General features: G+C 38.1%; 1 protein-coding gene across 1 annotated transcript in view; it reads right to left on the bottom strand.

Annotated features, from left to right (window-relative positions):
- Window positions 1-18,494, bottom strand: part of LOC122973919 (glucosidase 2 subunit beta-like) — a 138,101-nt gene that overhangs the window by 107,617 nt on the left and 11,990 nt on the right. The window contains exons 6-7 of the mRNA XM_044341718.1: window positions 16,908-17,037; window positions 4,592-4,658 (exon numbers count right to left, since the gene is read on the bottom strand). Coding sequence (XP_044197653.1) covers window positions 4,592-4,658; window positions 16,908-17,037 — 197 coding nt within the window. The remainder of the gene's footprint in view (window positions 1-4,591; window positions 4,659-16,907; window positions 17,038-18,494) is intronic.

The following is an 18,494-nucleotide window of genomic DNA, read 5'->3' as shown; positions in this document are numbered from 1 at the left end:
GGTCTGTGCTTCTGTTCGTCTCTGGAGGAGACAGAAAAGAAGCAGCACCTGCTAACTCACTGTATGTTAAACACACACACTTCTCTGGTGTTTCAACAAACTGGAGGGTAAGTAGATGGTAAAAATGTGTCGTTTGTGGGTGAGTGATTCCTTTAGGTAGTTTGGGCGTTAACAACTTTGCATTGACTCTCTGTCTTCTCTGTCCTTTTAGCCTATCTCACTCTGAGTGGCACATAGCATAATGCAACACACTCCACAATCAAAATCACATACACCACCTCTTATCATAAAACACTTAGATCTTTTCTTCTGCCATTCTTCCCTGCTGGTGTCTTTCTTCCTGAGGTTCCACCTAAACTAACACTACTGAGCTGAGATAATGACTGCATAGACAGGATCAATCCCGGGAGTCCATCAAAAGCGGAAGTGCAGGCAAACATACAAAGCGAATAGCTTGTTCCACTACAGAGGATCAATGCTCGGGGTAAGTGCTGGAGAAAAACAATGGCTCTCTCCATTGTGAGGCTGCACAGAGGCTGCAGAGCAGCGGCTCTGAAAATCTCGTCTGAAGAAAACCGGCTTTGCCCCCAATCACAGAGGGCATACACATATAGACCATGGCATCATAAAAGCATGTGCTTAGCAGAGCACACCTACAGTAGGTTTCACTGAAAGACACAGTGATAAACATAAGGGAACTCACTCTCGCAGATAAATCCTGACAGAGAGGAGGGGATAAAAAGCACAACCTGTTCGTGGGCCTTTGGGAGGCTCCATCATGGTTCATTTCCTGAAGCAGTTGGTAGACTCTATTTATAGGCCAGCATACTGGTACCAGTTAATCCTGCACTGGGCTGCCAACTGCCTGCCAGCTGGCACAGTGGGCTGCACTTGTGCGTAGTGCTTGGAAAGGTTCAGGATGAAATAATGGCGGAGAAGACCACAGTCTACCTAATGACCAATGTGTGTAGAGAGGATTTTTTCTTGAAACCTCCATGTGCCATAGCACAAACTGATAACTGCTACTACTTTCTGAATCCACTAACCCACAAATTCCAGAAAAAGTGTATATTTATTTAAAAAATGCAGTTATTCTGATGATCAGCAACATGTCAGCTTCTGACACTCTGTTTTTGTCTTTAAATATGTATTTAAGAATGAAATTAAAACTAAAATGAAAAAAAAGTTTTGCAATCTTTATCATGATACAATTATTAGTGGCTAAATGTACACAAAAATGAGATTAGTTCACAGTATAAATGACAGAACAATTATCTGTGAATCTGCATTAAAGATAATTAGCAATTCCAATCGAGTGGATTAAGAACTGGGTAGTGTTTTGCTAAGTGTCATTAGGGACAAAGCCAAGAGCTTTTTTGTACAAGATAAAGAGTCTGCAACATGCATGCTAATCCGGTTCAAAGTCAGCAAACTGCCTGGCAATGTGCAAGCATCAGGTATACCAGTGACTTTGGCCTTTGCATTTATCACAATGGCAACTAAATCAAGCTCGACACTTGGGCGTGTGAGCTGCAGAGCTTTACAGTAAAAAATGGTGATGTAGCACACATATACAAAGCCTCCACCTCCCTGCTTTATTCAAATGGCCATCAATACACGTCCTGCCTCAAGATAGCCAGCTCACCAAATCCCATTGACTGACAGATTAAAAACAAAGGCTGTATAGAAATAAGCGGCACTTGCAGATATTTCAGCTTAGTAATGTGTTTGTTTAAGCGCAGCCTGTGGAGAGAACTGCTTGGGAAGGAGGGGATCGAGTCAATGGATGGAGGCAGAGCTGGGGAGGGAAGGGGAAGGGATTGGGAGGTGGGGAGGGGTTGGGGGGCACAGGGGCTGAATAATGGTACACATCCAGGCGCAGGAATGCATAAGTGGGCACATAGCGCTCCCTGGAAAAAAATTGCTGCACAAGCACTTCGATGCAGCCATATGTTTTATTGCGCTTTCAGTTTACTATGCCCAGCCCCGCTCCCTTTCCGGGAGAATATGCCCAGTTAGCTTAAGCGGTATTGATTTTTTTTTTTCCCAGGCGTGGTGTGGGAAGGTGAGGAACGTGAGGGTGGGGATAGCGGTGGAGAAAAAAGCATGAAGGGGACAGGCTCATTGGAGATCCCACGCTCTGTTTTTCTGCAAGCCACCAGCAGAATTTACGTATCTTGCTGGAAAGCAAAATGGATGTCATTCTCTTTAGAGCTGGCAGAGGTTAAACACTGCTCACGACAGCAACTTAGTCAGCTTAGGTGGCTGAGGGGGAGATGGGAGATTGGGTGGGGAGGAGGGGGCTACAAGTGGGTCTGTTGGGGAATTGAATATTAAAACAATACAAATAAGGCGATGGATTACTTTTTTGAAGTTTTCTTAAGAACAAAATAGGTGTAGGAGTTTCAGGGAGACGTGTGCACTCAACTTCGACTGATGAGACTTCGCTGCATCAAAAGTAAGGTGGAACTAATGAGTGTACATATACATATTGATGTGAATTAGGTGCTCGTGAAACGCCCATTCATCTTATAGAACAAGCAATATGAGTGGTATGAATGTGTGAGCAAAAATGCAGGTCATTATTATAATCCAATCTTATGGATTTTGTTTATCTTACTCATCTTTTATGTTGTTTTTGTTCCACTCTGCTGTATGAGCATTATTTATTTTGAGTAAAAAGAGAATTACAAGTGAGTGAACATAAGTTCTGTGAATTTGTAGTCCCATCTGACATGGTAGTATTTCTTTAAAATCCCCTTATCCAGACTGACAGAAATAAAGCCCTTACTATTTTGCACATAGGGCTACTTTCATGCACAGCGTTGTCTATAAAACTAAATACGTGCTATAAAGCAGGACTTTCACTTAATATGGAGATGCCCTGTGATTGCATGTTCCTGGAAGAAATATTAAAACAGAGCTTTGCACAATCTTGCACATAGAAATTAAATTGGAACCTGCATTGTTTTTGTTGGGATTCTTGCCAGAAGGTTTTGATCTTAACCCATCGCAGTATACTCTTGTAATGACACTGTTGTTGCTAGCAAGATGATGTATTTTGTTCCAGTGGATTAGAGACAAACCCCCCAACAGTAACACAGTGGTACAGAGAATTATACAAGCTTTTACCAGTGGAAAGCCTCTCTGCTACTTTGAAGGAGAACAACACGTATTTCTTAAAAATCTGGCAACCAGTTTTAGTTCATTTACCAAATGAAATTTCAGACTTACTACAGAGGGGTGGATTAACTTTCAGAGTGAATCTCATCTCATAAAAATTGGACTGAATGGAATTAAAATTCCCCTTTTCTTCTCTTTTTATGACTTTATCTTCTTTTCTGTCCTCGGGCCTAATACTGGAATGCATTAGATCTCTTTCTTGTGTTATACTAGTCTTGTAATGTATGTTGTTACTGTTCTTACATGGCTGTGATTCTTGATTTAGGTGCTGTCATGATTTTTTGGTTGTTTGTGGGGTTTTTTATTGTAGTTTTTTTATGTTTAAGTGTGTGTGCATTTTGAAAATCAATAATATATATTTTAAAAAAACAGGAGGGCGATTTTCACCTTTTGCGCAGTTTTATATCATTAGCTGGTGTTAAATAAATTGGTGACACTTGCCAGTAAAAATCTACTGTAGTTTCAGGGATACATCTAAAGCTGCTGTTGCTTTACATCTCAAAGAGACATGTTTACTAGAGAGAAACTGCAACAACAACGGATAGTCTTTCTTTTTGATTTCCTGGTTTACTCTTACAATAAGATTTGAAATGACAATGTCAGCCGTATTGTCAAAATATGAGCACAACAGTGCCACAGCTATGTTTATCTCTACACACCTTGCAAATTTTGACGTCCACTGGTTAAACTAGGCAGAGAAGCACAATGTTCAAGGACAATATGTCATTTGGTAGAAAAAAAAAGGTGCTATTCAAAAATAAAAGATTTGAAACTTTCAACCTTGTTGCTTTTTTTTTTTTTCACATTCCCCGGGCTTCATGCCCTCTGTGGTACTTTTTTTTCCCTCAAGAATACTTTTATTGAATTTTAAACAAGTAAACAAAATACACAAGAGGAAATTTGTAGAGCACACAACAAATATGTGAAGTTTACAGAGCACATCCATGATAGAGGAACACATCCTGCAATCTTGTGGCAATTACCCCTCACCTCCACTGTACAGGCTGGAATTTCATATATATATAAAAGAGTACTTCATCCCTGGAGTAATACAGGAAGGTGCTGAAAGTCAGGTTTCATATTTAGAAAAGAAAGAAAGAAATATATATAAATAAATAAATAAACAAAAGAGGGGGGGCTTAGATGTGGTACATTTTTTTTTAAACTGCCCAAACTTGGAGCAAATACACTTTAAGTATTTGTTTAGTGTTGCATTTCATAGCAATCTAAATGGTACTACATTTATATAGTATGCATGGATTTTGGAGGGGTGTCATTGTTTCTATAAAATGGCTTAGCATACGTAGGGCCTTGACAACAATGTCATAGCAAAAACATGAACATAAAAACTGGAGTCACGAGATTTTCAGTCATCAACAAGGAAATAATCAGCATTTCAGTTATTTACCTGCCATCTTTATTGCTGTCCAGTAACTGGAAAACGCTGGTTATTGTGCTGTACTGATGCTGGAGACCTAAAAAAAGAATAAAAATGATATCTGGGTTACTGGATTTTTTAAAAGATAACCCATTCCAGCTGTTCATGTTATAAGCATGATGAGTCATGATAACAAAGAGATAATATTTTTTTATTACACACACACACACACATTACTTGGATTGGCTCTTTAATTGCCAATCATTGCTATAAACACTAATCCATTTGAATGCAAACTGAGAGGCAGGGATAGAGAAAAGGACAGAGCTGAGTTGGATTTAAAAAATATGGGGAGCGGGAGGGAGAGGATAGAGGTTCTTGGGCAATCAAGCAATGAGTCAGTCACGCTGTGCAAGAACATTTGGTTTCCCTGTAGGAAAAAAAAAGCATGTCAGAGTCCAGAATGCAATCAGGAGGCTTTGTGCTGTAACGGGCTGGTATGACAGTGATTTCCCTCTTCTCCATTCATATTCACGGGCAGATGAAAAGGAGACGCAAAAACTTCCAGCGAGCATGTGACCCCAACTGATTCATTTTGAGAATCACATTCATTGGAGTGGGAGGGAGAGGAAGTTCTCTTATGTTCAGTACTAAGCATCTCCCACATCATCAGCAGAACGAAGAATGTAAAGGGGCAAACTGATTGGCCCCTAAGCCTGGGGAAAAGCACTTTACATAATGCTAATTGCACATCCGCCGCAATTACCTTTCCGCACTAATTACAGAAAAGCTAATTGTGAAATTAGCATTTTTTTTTTCCCAGCGTACAGTAGAGCGCCTGTGTTGAGTGTGTGCTGTAGGGGTGTAAAAAAAAAAAGCAAAATCCCAGTTCATGAATTCAGCCTTGAAAAAATGAACTTTAAATCCATATTTATAAAGCCGTGCTGGTTTATTTTTTTTTTTTTTGGATTTAAGTTTAAAAAGATGCAAGATTGTGCACCACATCGTGTCACCCACAATATGAGTGGAAGTAGCAAAGGTCTATGGAGGAAGCCAGATTCCTCACCCCCGTTGTTGACTCTACTCAGCCAAGTGGAAAAAACAAGATTTGCTAATATTCTTCTGCAATACACACAGCATCTGTCATATTAGCGGCCTATTCTTTGTTTGAACAGCCTTCTATTCCCAACCTAATGCTTGACATTCTCAACCCATCCTCTAGTCGCTCTGTCTCGCAAAATGAGTGCACAAAGGAGGAAGAGAAATGGTCTCATCCCTCCCTCTACTGCGGCGCTGGAGCTATGAAAAACAACCATAAGGAGGATAGATGGAGAAGGGAGGAGAGGAAGAGGCAGAGGAAGAAAAAGATAGAGTGGGGGCGGGCGCGTTGTGGTAAAAGGTAAGAGGAAGAGTGGGGAAGAATGTGGAAAATAAGTGAGGAGAGAGTAGGAGGGCAAAAAAATATATAACAGGAGAGAGAAAGGAGGTTCAAGACACTGGCTCTTTAGGCCGATGGCACATATAGGGGGCTATGTTTACTAATGGACACCATCACTCATCCACCCATGTTGCCCTGGCAATAGCACAGCACACTCGTAAAATAAGAGAGGCACAAAGAGAACAGAGAAAATGGAACATATCAGCAGGAGACTGCAAATCTATGCCTGGGCTACAGACCACGTTATCCACACAGAGCTTTCTTTGTTATTCTAGGCTCTGCACTCCAAGGCTAACAAAACACGCATTTTGCTTTCTTTTATACACGATAAGCAATATTTCCAGGCAAGAAAATTACCTCTTTCTGTGGGAGAAAAAAATGCTTTGAGATGGAAATAGATCAAAAGGCTGCAGGCGTCACATTGAACTTTTACTTCATGGAAAATAGAAGACACTAAATAGAAAGCTAGGATCTGCAAATAAGTGTTTTAACCTAAATGGTGCATCCTGATAGCGAGGGTTTACAGCTTCAGAATGATTCAGATAGTGCATCAACTCAGCTCAACTTTATTTATATAGCACCTTTCATACAAACATGCAGCCAACAGTTCTTCACATAGCAAGATTAAAACAACACAGATGACACACAAACAAAAATAAATAAAAGCAAAATAGGCAACAATAAATACAATTTTGCAAGACTTAAAGTAGAATAAAAGTCAATAAAATAAACACCAGGGATAAAATGATATAAAAACCAGTGATTAAAACTTAACAACTAAAGCTATAACATTACTCCAAATAACAATGGAAAGCCAGATTAAAAAGAAAGGTCTTTCATTTCCTTTTAAGAACACAGAGAGAGCTTCTAATAACCAGAGACAGTGTGTTCCATAGTTCAGAGGCATAAAAACAGGAGGCAGCCTCACCGCTACTTTTATGGGACACATAAGGAACATTTAAAAGAGAAGCAGTGGTGGACCTTAGTGATCTGGCTGGAACATAAAATGAAAGAAAATCTCTGATGTAGGGAGGAGCAAGGTTATTTAAAGCTTCGTTAACACCTGAAAGAACTTTAAAATCTATTCTAAAAGATAAAGGTAGACAGTGTTAGTGTCTTACCGTTTCTCTCAGTTGCTTTGGTACATTTCTCAGATCGGAATTGAAATTCTCAAAACTAGATGTTTCGCATCATCTAGTCACTTGTGCACATCATAAAAACAATTTCTCATTCTGTTGAATGAGAAAGTGCAGTATGACACTTGCATTTTATAGTATACATATAATTTATACAGATGCATCCTGTACATATACTGTAACACACAAGCACACACACACACATATACAGACTATATACAGTGTATGTATGTATATACGCATAGACACATTTGACATATTTATATTTTGAAATCTTACTCAATCTTTAGCTTTAGCTTTATTTATTTATTTATCTTGTGTTTTGCATTACTTTATTCCACATAAGACTGCAAGACTACCTCACAGCGGTGGCAGAGGGCCCCTTTTCACACTTCAACAGGAGGAGGCTATTTTCACCATTGTCATAGCAAATAATGCCATTAGACTAAGGGAGATACAGAGTGCCATTATAGAAGACAACAACATCTTTGAAAACATCCAATACGTTAGCGTCTCAACTATCAACAGGGTGCTGAAAAGACACCAGATGCAACAGCTGTACCCATGTACAATTTGAAAGGAATGGTGGCAGAGTGAAGGAGCTACAGTACCAGTATGTACAGGTAAAACATCTAAGTGCACACAGTAATTGTACTTTACAGTCAGAAGTACAACATTGTATAGTGATATACGGTAAAGTACGTGTGACCTGTACACATTTGCTATGGCTGTAGAAAAGAACATGCAATATGTATACATTTGATGTAACTGTATCTTGTTCAAAATGGAAATACATGTAATTCATAAAACTAATTTTGTATCTTCTGGATATAGCATATAGTCGAACTGGAATCAAGTGAACCACCAACCCACCAAGTGAACCACAACCAACGTCATATACTTGGATGAGGCTGGTTTCAACTTGGCCAAAGACAGGTGTGTTCGAAATGTCATCCAAGAGGCAGGGAACATCACTATGTGTGCTGCTATTTCAGAGCATGGTGTGCTAACTCGTATTCCCATTATAGGGAACAGCACACAGCATCTCCTCACCTTCTTTGACACCCACTACAGGGGTCTCATCCCTGATGATGAGAGGGGTCTGATTCAAGATGTTTTACCAAAGTATGTGGTAATTTGGGATAATGTGAGTTTCCATCACTCAAACACTCTCAGGCAATGGTTTGCGACCCAATACAGAATACCGATGGAATTCCTCCCACCCTATTCCCCATTCCTTAACCCAATTTTACTCAGCATGGAGGTGGAAGGTTTACAATCGCCAGCCACATACTCAGATGACCCTGCTGGCTGCCATGGATGCAGCATGTGAGGACATCACAGGAGACGCCTGGAGAGGCTGGATAAGACATTCCGAAAAAATTCTTTCCGCGCTGCATTGCAAGGGAAGATATCCATTGTGATGTGGATGAGACTCTGTGGCCCGACAGGAATGTCAGGAGGTGTAGAAAGACTGTAATTCATACAGCACTGCATGTACAGTTCTGCCTAAGGGGTGTTTCCTATGTTTACATTCCTAATTTTCTTTTCTGTATCACAATGACATGGTCTGTCAACAAATTACAATACAAACAGTAAAAGCATAAATGTGAATCCTGTCTAATTTCTTGCAATCAATTTCCCACATACAGTAATGTGTAACTGTACTGCTGAAATTGATATATGCCATACAGAAAAAGTGCAGCCTTGTGCATTTTCAACCATTGTCATCAAAACCTTAGTCATAGGACCAACAGACCAACTACAAAATGTGCTACAGCAGGGATATGAAATTACCTATATCAGGATATGAGATTTTGGTCATATCACCCAGCCCTAACTAATATGTTCATTGAAATATTTACTTTTGAGAAATAAACTAAGGATTTTGAGCAAGATACGGGCTTTTGCAGGTAATCCATTGTGTGCTGCTGTTTGTATTAATTGTTTTGAGAAATGCACTTTCTGTTTTGCAAATATTAAAGATGATTCAAGAAATGTACCAAAGTGACTGAGAAACACTGTTAACAGTGGGGTGATGTGATCCATTTTCTTTGTTTTAGTTAAGACTCTGGCTGCAGCATTCTGAAATAGCTTTAGTTTTCTTATAGACCTTTTAGGTATGACAGAAAAAGGGAATTATTAATAGTATCAACTGCTAGTAATAAAAGCCAATGAATGAGCATTTCAGTGTCTCTCTAGTTAAAAAAGGTCTGACTGGCAATATTTCTGAGATGAAAAAGGTTGTTTTAATTACCTTGTTAAAATGAGAATTAAAGTCTAAAATCACTCCCAAGTTTGTGACTTGTCTTTTAATCTGTTTGCTAAGACCACCAAGCATTGATTGCAGTTTTTCTCTTGCTGCTTTGGGTCCTATTAAAAGAAATTCAGTTTTCTCCTCATTAAATGTAAAAAGTTTTTACCCATCCATACATTATCTTACATTATACATTGTCTTTTAATCTGTTTGCTAAGACCACCAAGCATTGATTGCAGTTTTTCTCTTGCTGCTTTGGATCCTATTAAAAGAAATTCAGTTTTCTCCTCATTTAATTTTAAAAAGTTTTTACCCATCCATATATTAATGTCAGTGAGACAGTCAATGAGAGCATGCAGTGCATAGGGGTCATTTGGCGATACAGAGACGTACAATTGTGTGTCGTCAGCATAAAAATGGTAATTGACGTGGTGATGGTTAATAATGTTTCCAAATGGGAGCATATATAATGAAAACTAAATTGGACTGAGAATATTTCTTTGAGGAATACCATGAGTCTCTGATACGTAAGCACCCAGTTAAATAAGACTGAAACCAAGTTAAAATACAGTCAGAGAGACCCAGCCATTTCTCAAGTCTGTCAATTAAAATTTTGTGGTCAATTGTATCAAATGCTGCACTGAGGTCTAAGAGAAGAAGGACAGCCACGCTGTTTGAATTCACAATAATTCTCAGGTCATTTACAACTTTCAGCAGGGCTGTCTCAGTGCTGTGGTTTACTAGATAACCAGATTGGAGTTTCTCTAAAATGCTGTTGTTGGTTAGATGAACAAGTAGTTGATTAAAAACTATTTTTTCTAAAAGTTTACCAAGGAAAGGTAGACTAGAAATGGGTATGTAATTGTTTAGCTCTGAGTATTCTAGATTGGATTTCTTGAGGAGAAGTTTTACCATTGAAGTCTTGAACATTGTGGGGAAGATGCCTAAATTAAGAGAGGAGTTTATTATATTGTTGTTACTTGGGAGAGGCTATGGTAGCAGGATTTGAACAGCTTGGTTGGGATGGGGTCTAGAACACAAGTGGAAGACTTCATCCTGCTAATTACTTCATCAAATCAAACAATGACATAATAGATGGAGGCCCATGGGCAGGGATATCCCAGAAAGTCTGAGTTTCTGTATTTAGAATTCTGGCTCTAATAGAAACTATTTTGTCTTTTAAAAAAATGAAGCCAATTCTTTGCATTTAAGAGTTGAGTTGTGGAAAAAAGCACTTTAGGGTTATTTTAGTTTTATGACATAATGCTTGAGAAATGGGCTTGTCTCTCTTTCCTGACTGCATTACTGTAGATTATAAATTGATCTTTAAAAATGTCAAAGTGAACATGTAGTTTGCAGTTTCTTTTCAGCTGACAAACTGCAGCAGTTTTCCATGGTGATTTGCAAATTAAACGCCTTATTTTGATTTGTGCAGGAGCAACTGTCTCTAATGAGAATCTTAATTTATTATTAAAATCATCAGCAAGGTCATCAACTAACAGTGGTGGATTCACCAGATCTGAAAAGACACAAAAATGATCAGAAACAGGGACTTTGGCAATGGATGAAATGTCAACATCAACACCTCTAGTAATAACTAAGTCCAGTATATTTCCATGAATGTGGGTGGCACTCTGTACACGCTGAACAAGATAGAGACAAGCAACAAGATCCAAGAAATCCAAAGCCTTTGAATCGGTGTAATCATTGACATGAAAATTAAAATCACCAAGTAAAATGATTTTATCATGATAAGAACAATTAGCATAAATTCATAAAACTGTCATGTTTGGGAGGCCAACAGTCAGTCGCAGGGATTACAGCCTGGTATCATATCAGTATCGGTATCGAGATATTTAGGCAGGTATCGTACCGAAGTCATAATTTTGGTATTGTGACAACCCTATGGCTTAGTAATTTAAATTTGTTCATTAATTCATTGGGTTGTGAGTATAGCGACTGAGCCAAATGCCTTTTTCTCAGCAATCACATCAAGGACATTCACAACGTAGAGCTGATATGACTGACAGCCTTCACAAATTAGACAATTAAAAGTGCTGGCAGGAAGCTGTGAATACTTTAGGTGTTAAGTACATATGAATTATGAAGTCTTTTTTGAGTCCCATATTGTAATGAACTTGACCTCTTTGGTTAGACTCCTCTATCAGAAAGCTTTGACATCCAAGACTTCAGTCAGCTGCCAAACAAGCCTTCCATACCACACCAGCAGACTTTTCAGAACAATCTACACGTTTTTACTACAGTACCATGTACAAGTACAACAGCAATGTAACATACAAAAAAAAAGTTAAAAGCTGCATAATTCCCACTGAGACGGATTTCCTATCTCACACATATTTCAAGTCTCTGCAAGTTGATTTTCATAACACTGAAAGAAAGAGAAAGCAATGTCTGCCTGGAAGGTAAAAAAAAACAAATTTGAAAAGCATTGTGGTTTATTTGAATAGAAAATTATTCAAACATACATTTTGGAGCAGTTGAGGAGTCCCTAATTTATGTATTTTTTCTTTCTCATCATAGGGATAAATATGAGTATATCAAAGCAGTGGGAACATGAAATGTTTGGCACTGGAATCGGTTCTATCTAGGTTACCTCAGGGGAACTTCTACTGAAATCCTCAGAGGCAATCTGGAAAACAAGCCAAATACTGTGTGTCTTCACTGCATATTACAGATTTCTTAATAGACATGTAGCCCTGTGTAAAATAATCCATGTACAGATCTATACGCAAATATACAAATCCATTCTTTATGATGAGATATAATCCACATAGATGTTCAAAGTATCTGTAATGATATAAATTTCAGTTTTACCACATAATTGGCCCTGAACTATTCTGTTAATTTTTTAATTATTTCTTTTAGGAACAAGTGTACCTGCCTTAAGAAGTCAACTTAATAACTACTCCAAGATCAGTAATACATTTGGTAATTGGGATTATCTTCATATATTTTTGACAACCCATCACAAAATGAACACAGATCCCTCATTAAAGGAATTGGTTATGTTTTACTAGAAAATTTTAAATGTGTTTTGACTATAACTTCAGCCCACTACATAGCAGCTTTTTATTAAAACATATTGGTGTGAGTCCTGTCTTTAAGCATGCCAGTGAGTGCCAATAGTATATGCAAGTTGAACAGATAGGCAGATCTGTGTTTTAAGAGAGGGGGTAGTAACATACTGTAAAACCTATTTGACGCTCACTAGCAGGGTTAGTGTGACCTCAAGGACAGAGACGTTGCCAGGATTTGTTATAGAATTTTCTCAATTTATGAAGATGTCAACAAACAGATGGTAAAATAGGGGTGGAAAACAAATTGGTTTCATTGACAACATTAACTAAAACACTGAGATCCAATCACAATGCAGGAAAAATCGAGATAACAAGAATGGTCTTAATATGAGGCTAAATGTGGAGGGCTGTGATTAGATGTCATTATCCAGATAGCATATCCAAATCGCATGTTAGTAGGTGTAAATTTGGTCTATGCCTTATTGTGTCTTATTTTCTGCAATTTGTGCTTTCTTTTGAAATATTTCTATGCATCTCGGCCCTCTCTGATAATTAACCAAATGACTTTAATAAGGTAAAAACAATAATCATCTCCCTCACAAACAATAATGGTCTCTCATCTAAGGTACAGCAGGGGAACAAAGAAGCTTTTGTTATTCTATGAGGACTTACTTGAAGTGCCACACCTTCTTATATCAAATGAACCCACATCTGTTTTCCTTATTTGTGAATCAAGATTTTCAGGTCAGTCTTATAATACAGTCTGATAAGAACAAGGTGTTTTTCTTGTGCTTCACTGGGGTTTTATGAATAGTTCAAGACAGAAATTATTCAAAATGAGGTGGGCAACCTGCACAAATGAAAACAACATATCTGAATACCTGACGCTTCAAATTTGTGATGAAGAAAACACTCCAGCAAGGGTCTACCCCTGCTGCAGAAACATATGCTTGAATATGACTCTGAATATGACATTGTTTAATCATTCTGTTGAAAAAACCAACCAATCTTTAGACTTTAAGATACATTAAGAGTTAATTGTGAATATTGTAGAATCATCATAATAATTCTAATAAAATCATGTCAATTATGGATGTAATTAGAATTGAAATTGTATGATTCGCAAATTTAAATTGATAGAATTATGGCCATACAGTATTTGGCATAATTGTGTAATGGTTGATTCAACATTACCCACATTATGTTCATAAAAATTATATTTAAGAAAGCTAAATAACTATTTAAACTGAAAAGGTCTTCAATGATAAAGCTGCAGGATTCAATGGAAATGTGCATATGGCATGATATATTTACAGCAAAACAAGATGTTTTGATTGTTGAGGCATCCTGCCATCTCATTTATGGTGTAAGGTGTCTAACTGCATTCATGTACATTTGGAAAACATGAGTAGCAGGGAGGTGGTCTGCATGAATGCATGATGATCTGCTATTGAAATCAGGTCAACCACTGGATTACCAATGAACTTGAGGAAATCCCCTCAAACTGTGGGTGAACTCCAAGACAGCGTAGCTTTGCATATTGGGACGTGCCATTAACGTTCAAAGAGAGTAACTTACATAAAATACAGAATATCTCTATATGAGGCCATCATATCAAATAAACATCATTAGAGAAGGAGGAGACCTCAATATGAACCCAAAGCTTATCCTGGATGGCATTAAGGAGGCATTTTTCAAAAATAAGCACACATGATCAGTGTCCTCACTGACAAGCAGTGAGGATTTACCTCATGTTTGTTTCGCAAATGTTCAAAAATTGTAAATACTGCTCAATAATGGGCCCTATCAATTTGTGAAAACAATATGTAATACTCATGTATTCTAACAAAGTAATATCACAGTCTATGTGCATGATTTATGGGATTGTGTGAAGGTATCACATTAGCATTGGAGTTTTGAAAGAACTACAGTTCTCCAACACTTCATCTGAACAGTAAAAGGTCTGAGATTAGCAAGAAATTACACCGTCTCAGAATCTCACAGCATATACAGTACTTATACTAAAAAAGAAAAAAAAAACTCTTGAAATGTTATTCTCTTATGTTTAATAAAACTGAGTAACTCAAACTTAAAATATCTAATATCACCCATTCCCAAAAAGTGCTGCAATTATTTTTTCATTGTACCACACACAATGTGCCATGAGAAACCCATTTTCTTTGAGGGTACAAATAACCAGGCCCTTTAAAACTTCTCAATAACTGTGTGTGAAGCCCTGGAGACATGTTTGAGCGACAGCAGCAGTAAAGGGAACGACTGTTAAGTTCTACTTTGCAGGCTCAGCTGCTTGTTCTTCTGGCTTTTCATTCCTATTTTGACACAGGCTATTGACAGGTCATAAAGGGAAAGAGGAGACGTTCGTGAAAATAATGTCTTCCTCTGTTGAGATGTTCCTATTTTTAATTGAAAAAACACAATGTTTGTCCTCATGGGTACCCTGTGTAGTTTAGGGCACTTGTTTTAAAGTTTCAACAAATAAAGTGTTTTGTACCCAAGTTAGGACACGTGTATACAACGTGCACATGTATTAGTCAGTGCATAAGTGGTGAAAAGAGGTCTAAAGGAAGTTATAACCTCTTAATTGTTGGTCCTCTTGTCTGACATTTAGTTGACAGGACATGATAGCAAAATTATATGATGCTGAGGAGTTATGATGACAGGGGGGCAATTGTGGCCATGCACTTCATAATATTTTGAGAGTTTTGAGCAGCTTTATTACGATCCAGGCTGCTTTCGAAGGATGGAAATTAAAGCTGGTTGTCAACCAACTGTAAATTTGAAATGTAGCACCAACAATTATAAAATATGACTGGTAAGAAACGATTTTAAACTGTAGTGTAACTGCTGCTCAGCACTTTATCAGGAGAAATGGCTATTTAAAAAGGGCAGTAAATTCACAACAGCTTAGGTTACTCTTCTGAAAAAGTATTTAAAAAACAAGCTCAGAGCCAAGTCACACTGAAAATCCCATCAAATATAAAAGTTACAGATTTGGAACATTACCTCCTTGATCATTAGTACACTTGTTCAATCTCAGCTTTACTGTGTGCGTGTTTTAACACTGGGAAAGAAATCAAAATGAAAGCCTTATCAGCTCACCACCCCCAACAAAAACAGTAAGGCCCATCGGGGAGCCATAAAGTGTTTGCTGAGTTATACTGTTGGCAGATTGATTGTGCTTATTCGCTAAAATTCAAGTATTAATCAACATGTAATGTCATAGGTTGCAAGCAGGCAAAAGCCTTGATAAGTACACTATCCTTTAAGTCACTGAAACTTCCCCTCAACTTCTACACCAGAAGCTACCCCACACACACACCCACACACACAAATTGTCATTAGAAGTGCATAATAAAAGCCTAGATGGATAGCCAACATGGACGAGACATGCCAACGCTACCACCGAAATGAAAATTGATGGTTGTTACGCCCTGAAGATGAACAGTAATGGAACTAAAGGATGACAGGCTCAGGAGCATGGGGGGCCAGTGACGCCTGGCAAAGGTCAGCTCACACTGTGAGAAGCATGATGGATGCATGCTCAGCGGAACGACCAAAGTCAAGTGACCTTTATTGCAATCAAGACTTTTACTTGAGGGGCAGTTTGACACAAGACAGATAATCAATTGCCGAGGCTTCGCAACATAACAGAAGATCGTGAAGAAGATGTCGGTAAAGTATTGAAAAGTAGACAAATGACATTATTCTGAATAAATGTGTTGTTTGATGCATTTTGTTTCATGTATTGACAAGAAAACAACATGATGTTACACTTTTAAAATGACAAAACACATGGATTGTGTGTAAGTTTCCCCATTTATGTGAGAGATGTGTATTTTTCCAGGTTTTCTATGATTATTTAGGACTCAGCAGCAATTAAAAAATCTGAAACTTTAACTAAATTAACCCCACCAATCTCTATCCCTTGCCGTTATGATTCTAAATCCTTATGGATTTCAGTGCAAAAATGACTGAGCCCATTTCCCATCCAGCCCCACAACTTCTTGTACATTCACCTACGCAAGTCTGAACGTCACTTAAATGCCGAGGCAGCTTGTGCTTGGAGCGATAAGGGAATTTTCCTGTGAGTCATAAGCAACATCTCTCTGAAGGTTTGAGGAACGTAAAAAGGAGAGCTGTGGGACTGCAATATGCTGTTGCTCAGCACTCCTCTCCTAGTTCATTTATTTCAATGGCACAGGCATCTGTATTTAACCCTTCCAGCTGTTTCGGATGTTCTACCATTTGTCATCCTGACCATCTGGCCTGAGGTGCTAAGGTCAATTCACTTTTGTTCAATGTAAGGCCAAGCTGAAATGAAATGGAAGATGCCCTGTGGTAGCTGTAACAATGACCTAACTATATCTGCAAACTGTAGCAATCCTGTCGATTGATCAAATTGCTCTGAAAGGACTCTAACCAAATCATGGCAGGTTAAAGGTGGCATTACACTTACCACTGTCCCCTGCTTCCAGTGCCTTTAATGTTTCTTCTTTGAGTCTGTCAGCCTCGTGTTTCTTCCTTCTGTGTTCCTCTAATTTGATCTGAAGGTCCTCAGCCGCCTGCTGAAGCTCTCTAAGCTGGGCCTGGAGAGAGACAAACACAAGGCTTAAAATCAGCATGACGTGGCAAACATTACAGCTGCCAGCTGATGGAAACTTTCATACCAATAAATTAGTTAGTTAGTGTCTGAAGTAACTGGCCAAATCCATGTTTTCCTTATATTTGATCCTCATATTCCTTATTTGTGGCACAGATCTGACACAAAAACACAATTTAAAATATGATCTTAAATCTGGAAAATGTCTGATTTGTCGTCATTAAAACACACATTCACATAAAAATTAACATCTGCCAGCCACCACTCATCACTGCATTCTCATCCTTTAAAGAGTATACTGACAAGCAGTGTTTCACTGCCCTCGCTGGTTGAAATTTCCAAGTGTGCTTTGTTGCATCTGTAACCACACCCAACAGTGATGTCACAGGGTCTTGAGCACACCTGTACATCACTGCGGCAAGGTGAGAGGTTAAACCACTGGAGCTCAGCAAAAATGAGATTTTTCAAGGGGTGCTCATCTACAAAATAAACATATACTTAAACAATATATAATGACTTTTGTATATCTCTACATGAATATACTGTGTGTGTTATTTTTTCTTTCATGCTTGAAGGTCAGCTCAGGAGTTTTCAGAGTAGAGCATTTTCATGTGCTACAGGTACAACTTGTATGTTATGCAATCTCATTCAAAAGAGATTATCCAAACCAATGTATTATTTTTATACATAGACATGATTATATATTTCTTATTTGAGAAATACAACATAAAAAGATAGTGAAACACTCAAATTGTTAACAAGAGGATCATTTTAAAACTATATTGAGAAAATTGTGAATCAATGCATTTTTAGGAACAAATCTCCATTTTGCTGTCCTCGTCTTTCCCCATCTTTCTTAATGCATCAATATATCTACCTCCAGACCACAACCAGCTCATATATTTACAAAAACTTGTACGACAGCAGTCGGGCCTGCACAATGGACTATTTAAGTCACTTGCGTCAGGAGGTGTTGCTGTCTCACCAAAAACGACAGCTTTTGACAACCAAGCATAACCTATCATCACTCTCTGTAATGGACCAATTAATATGAGAGAGCAGCAGTTCTTATTTTGTGTTTGCGTGCGTGTGTTTGTGTGTGTGTGTGTGTGTGTGTGTGTGTGTGTGTGTGTGTGTGTGTCAATACTGCCTTCCAATCTCTCCTCAGAGACTCCCATAATGCAGTGATGGATTCTGCTTGGTTCGGATAGGGATGACTACCTTTCTAGGCCATGCTGCTTGCTTAGTTTGCTGCAGTGATTTATGGGCTCCATTTTGAGTGTACAGGAACATATTTACTTGTGAATAACACCAAACATGTAAAAAAGTTTCTCCACCATGTCAATATGGAGTGTTAAATGTTAAAAAAATAAGACATTATAATTTAAATAATCATATGAATGAATAGAGTAAAAAAAAAAAAAAAGAACCATTAATTTGTGA

This window comes from Thunnus albacares, chromosome 22, assembly GCF_914725855.1.
Source record: "Thunnus albacares chromosome 22, fThuAlb1.1, whole genome shotgun sequence".
NCBI classification, from domain to species: domain Eukaryota; kingdom Metazoa; phylum Chordata; class Actinopteri; order Scombriformes; family Scombridae; genus Thunnus; species Thunnus albacares.
This window is presented reverse-complemented; position numbering and strand designations above follow the sequence as displayed.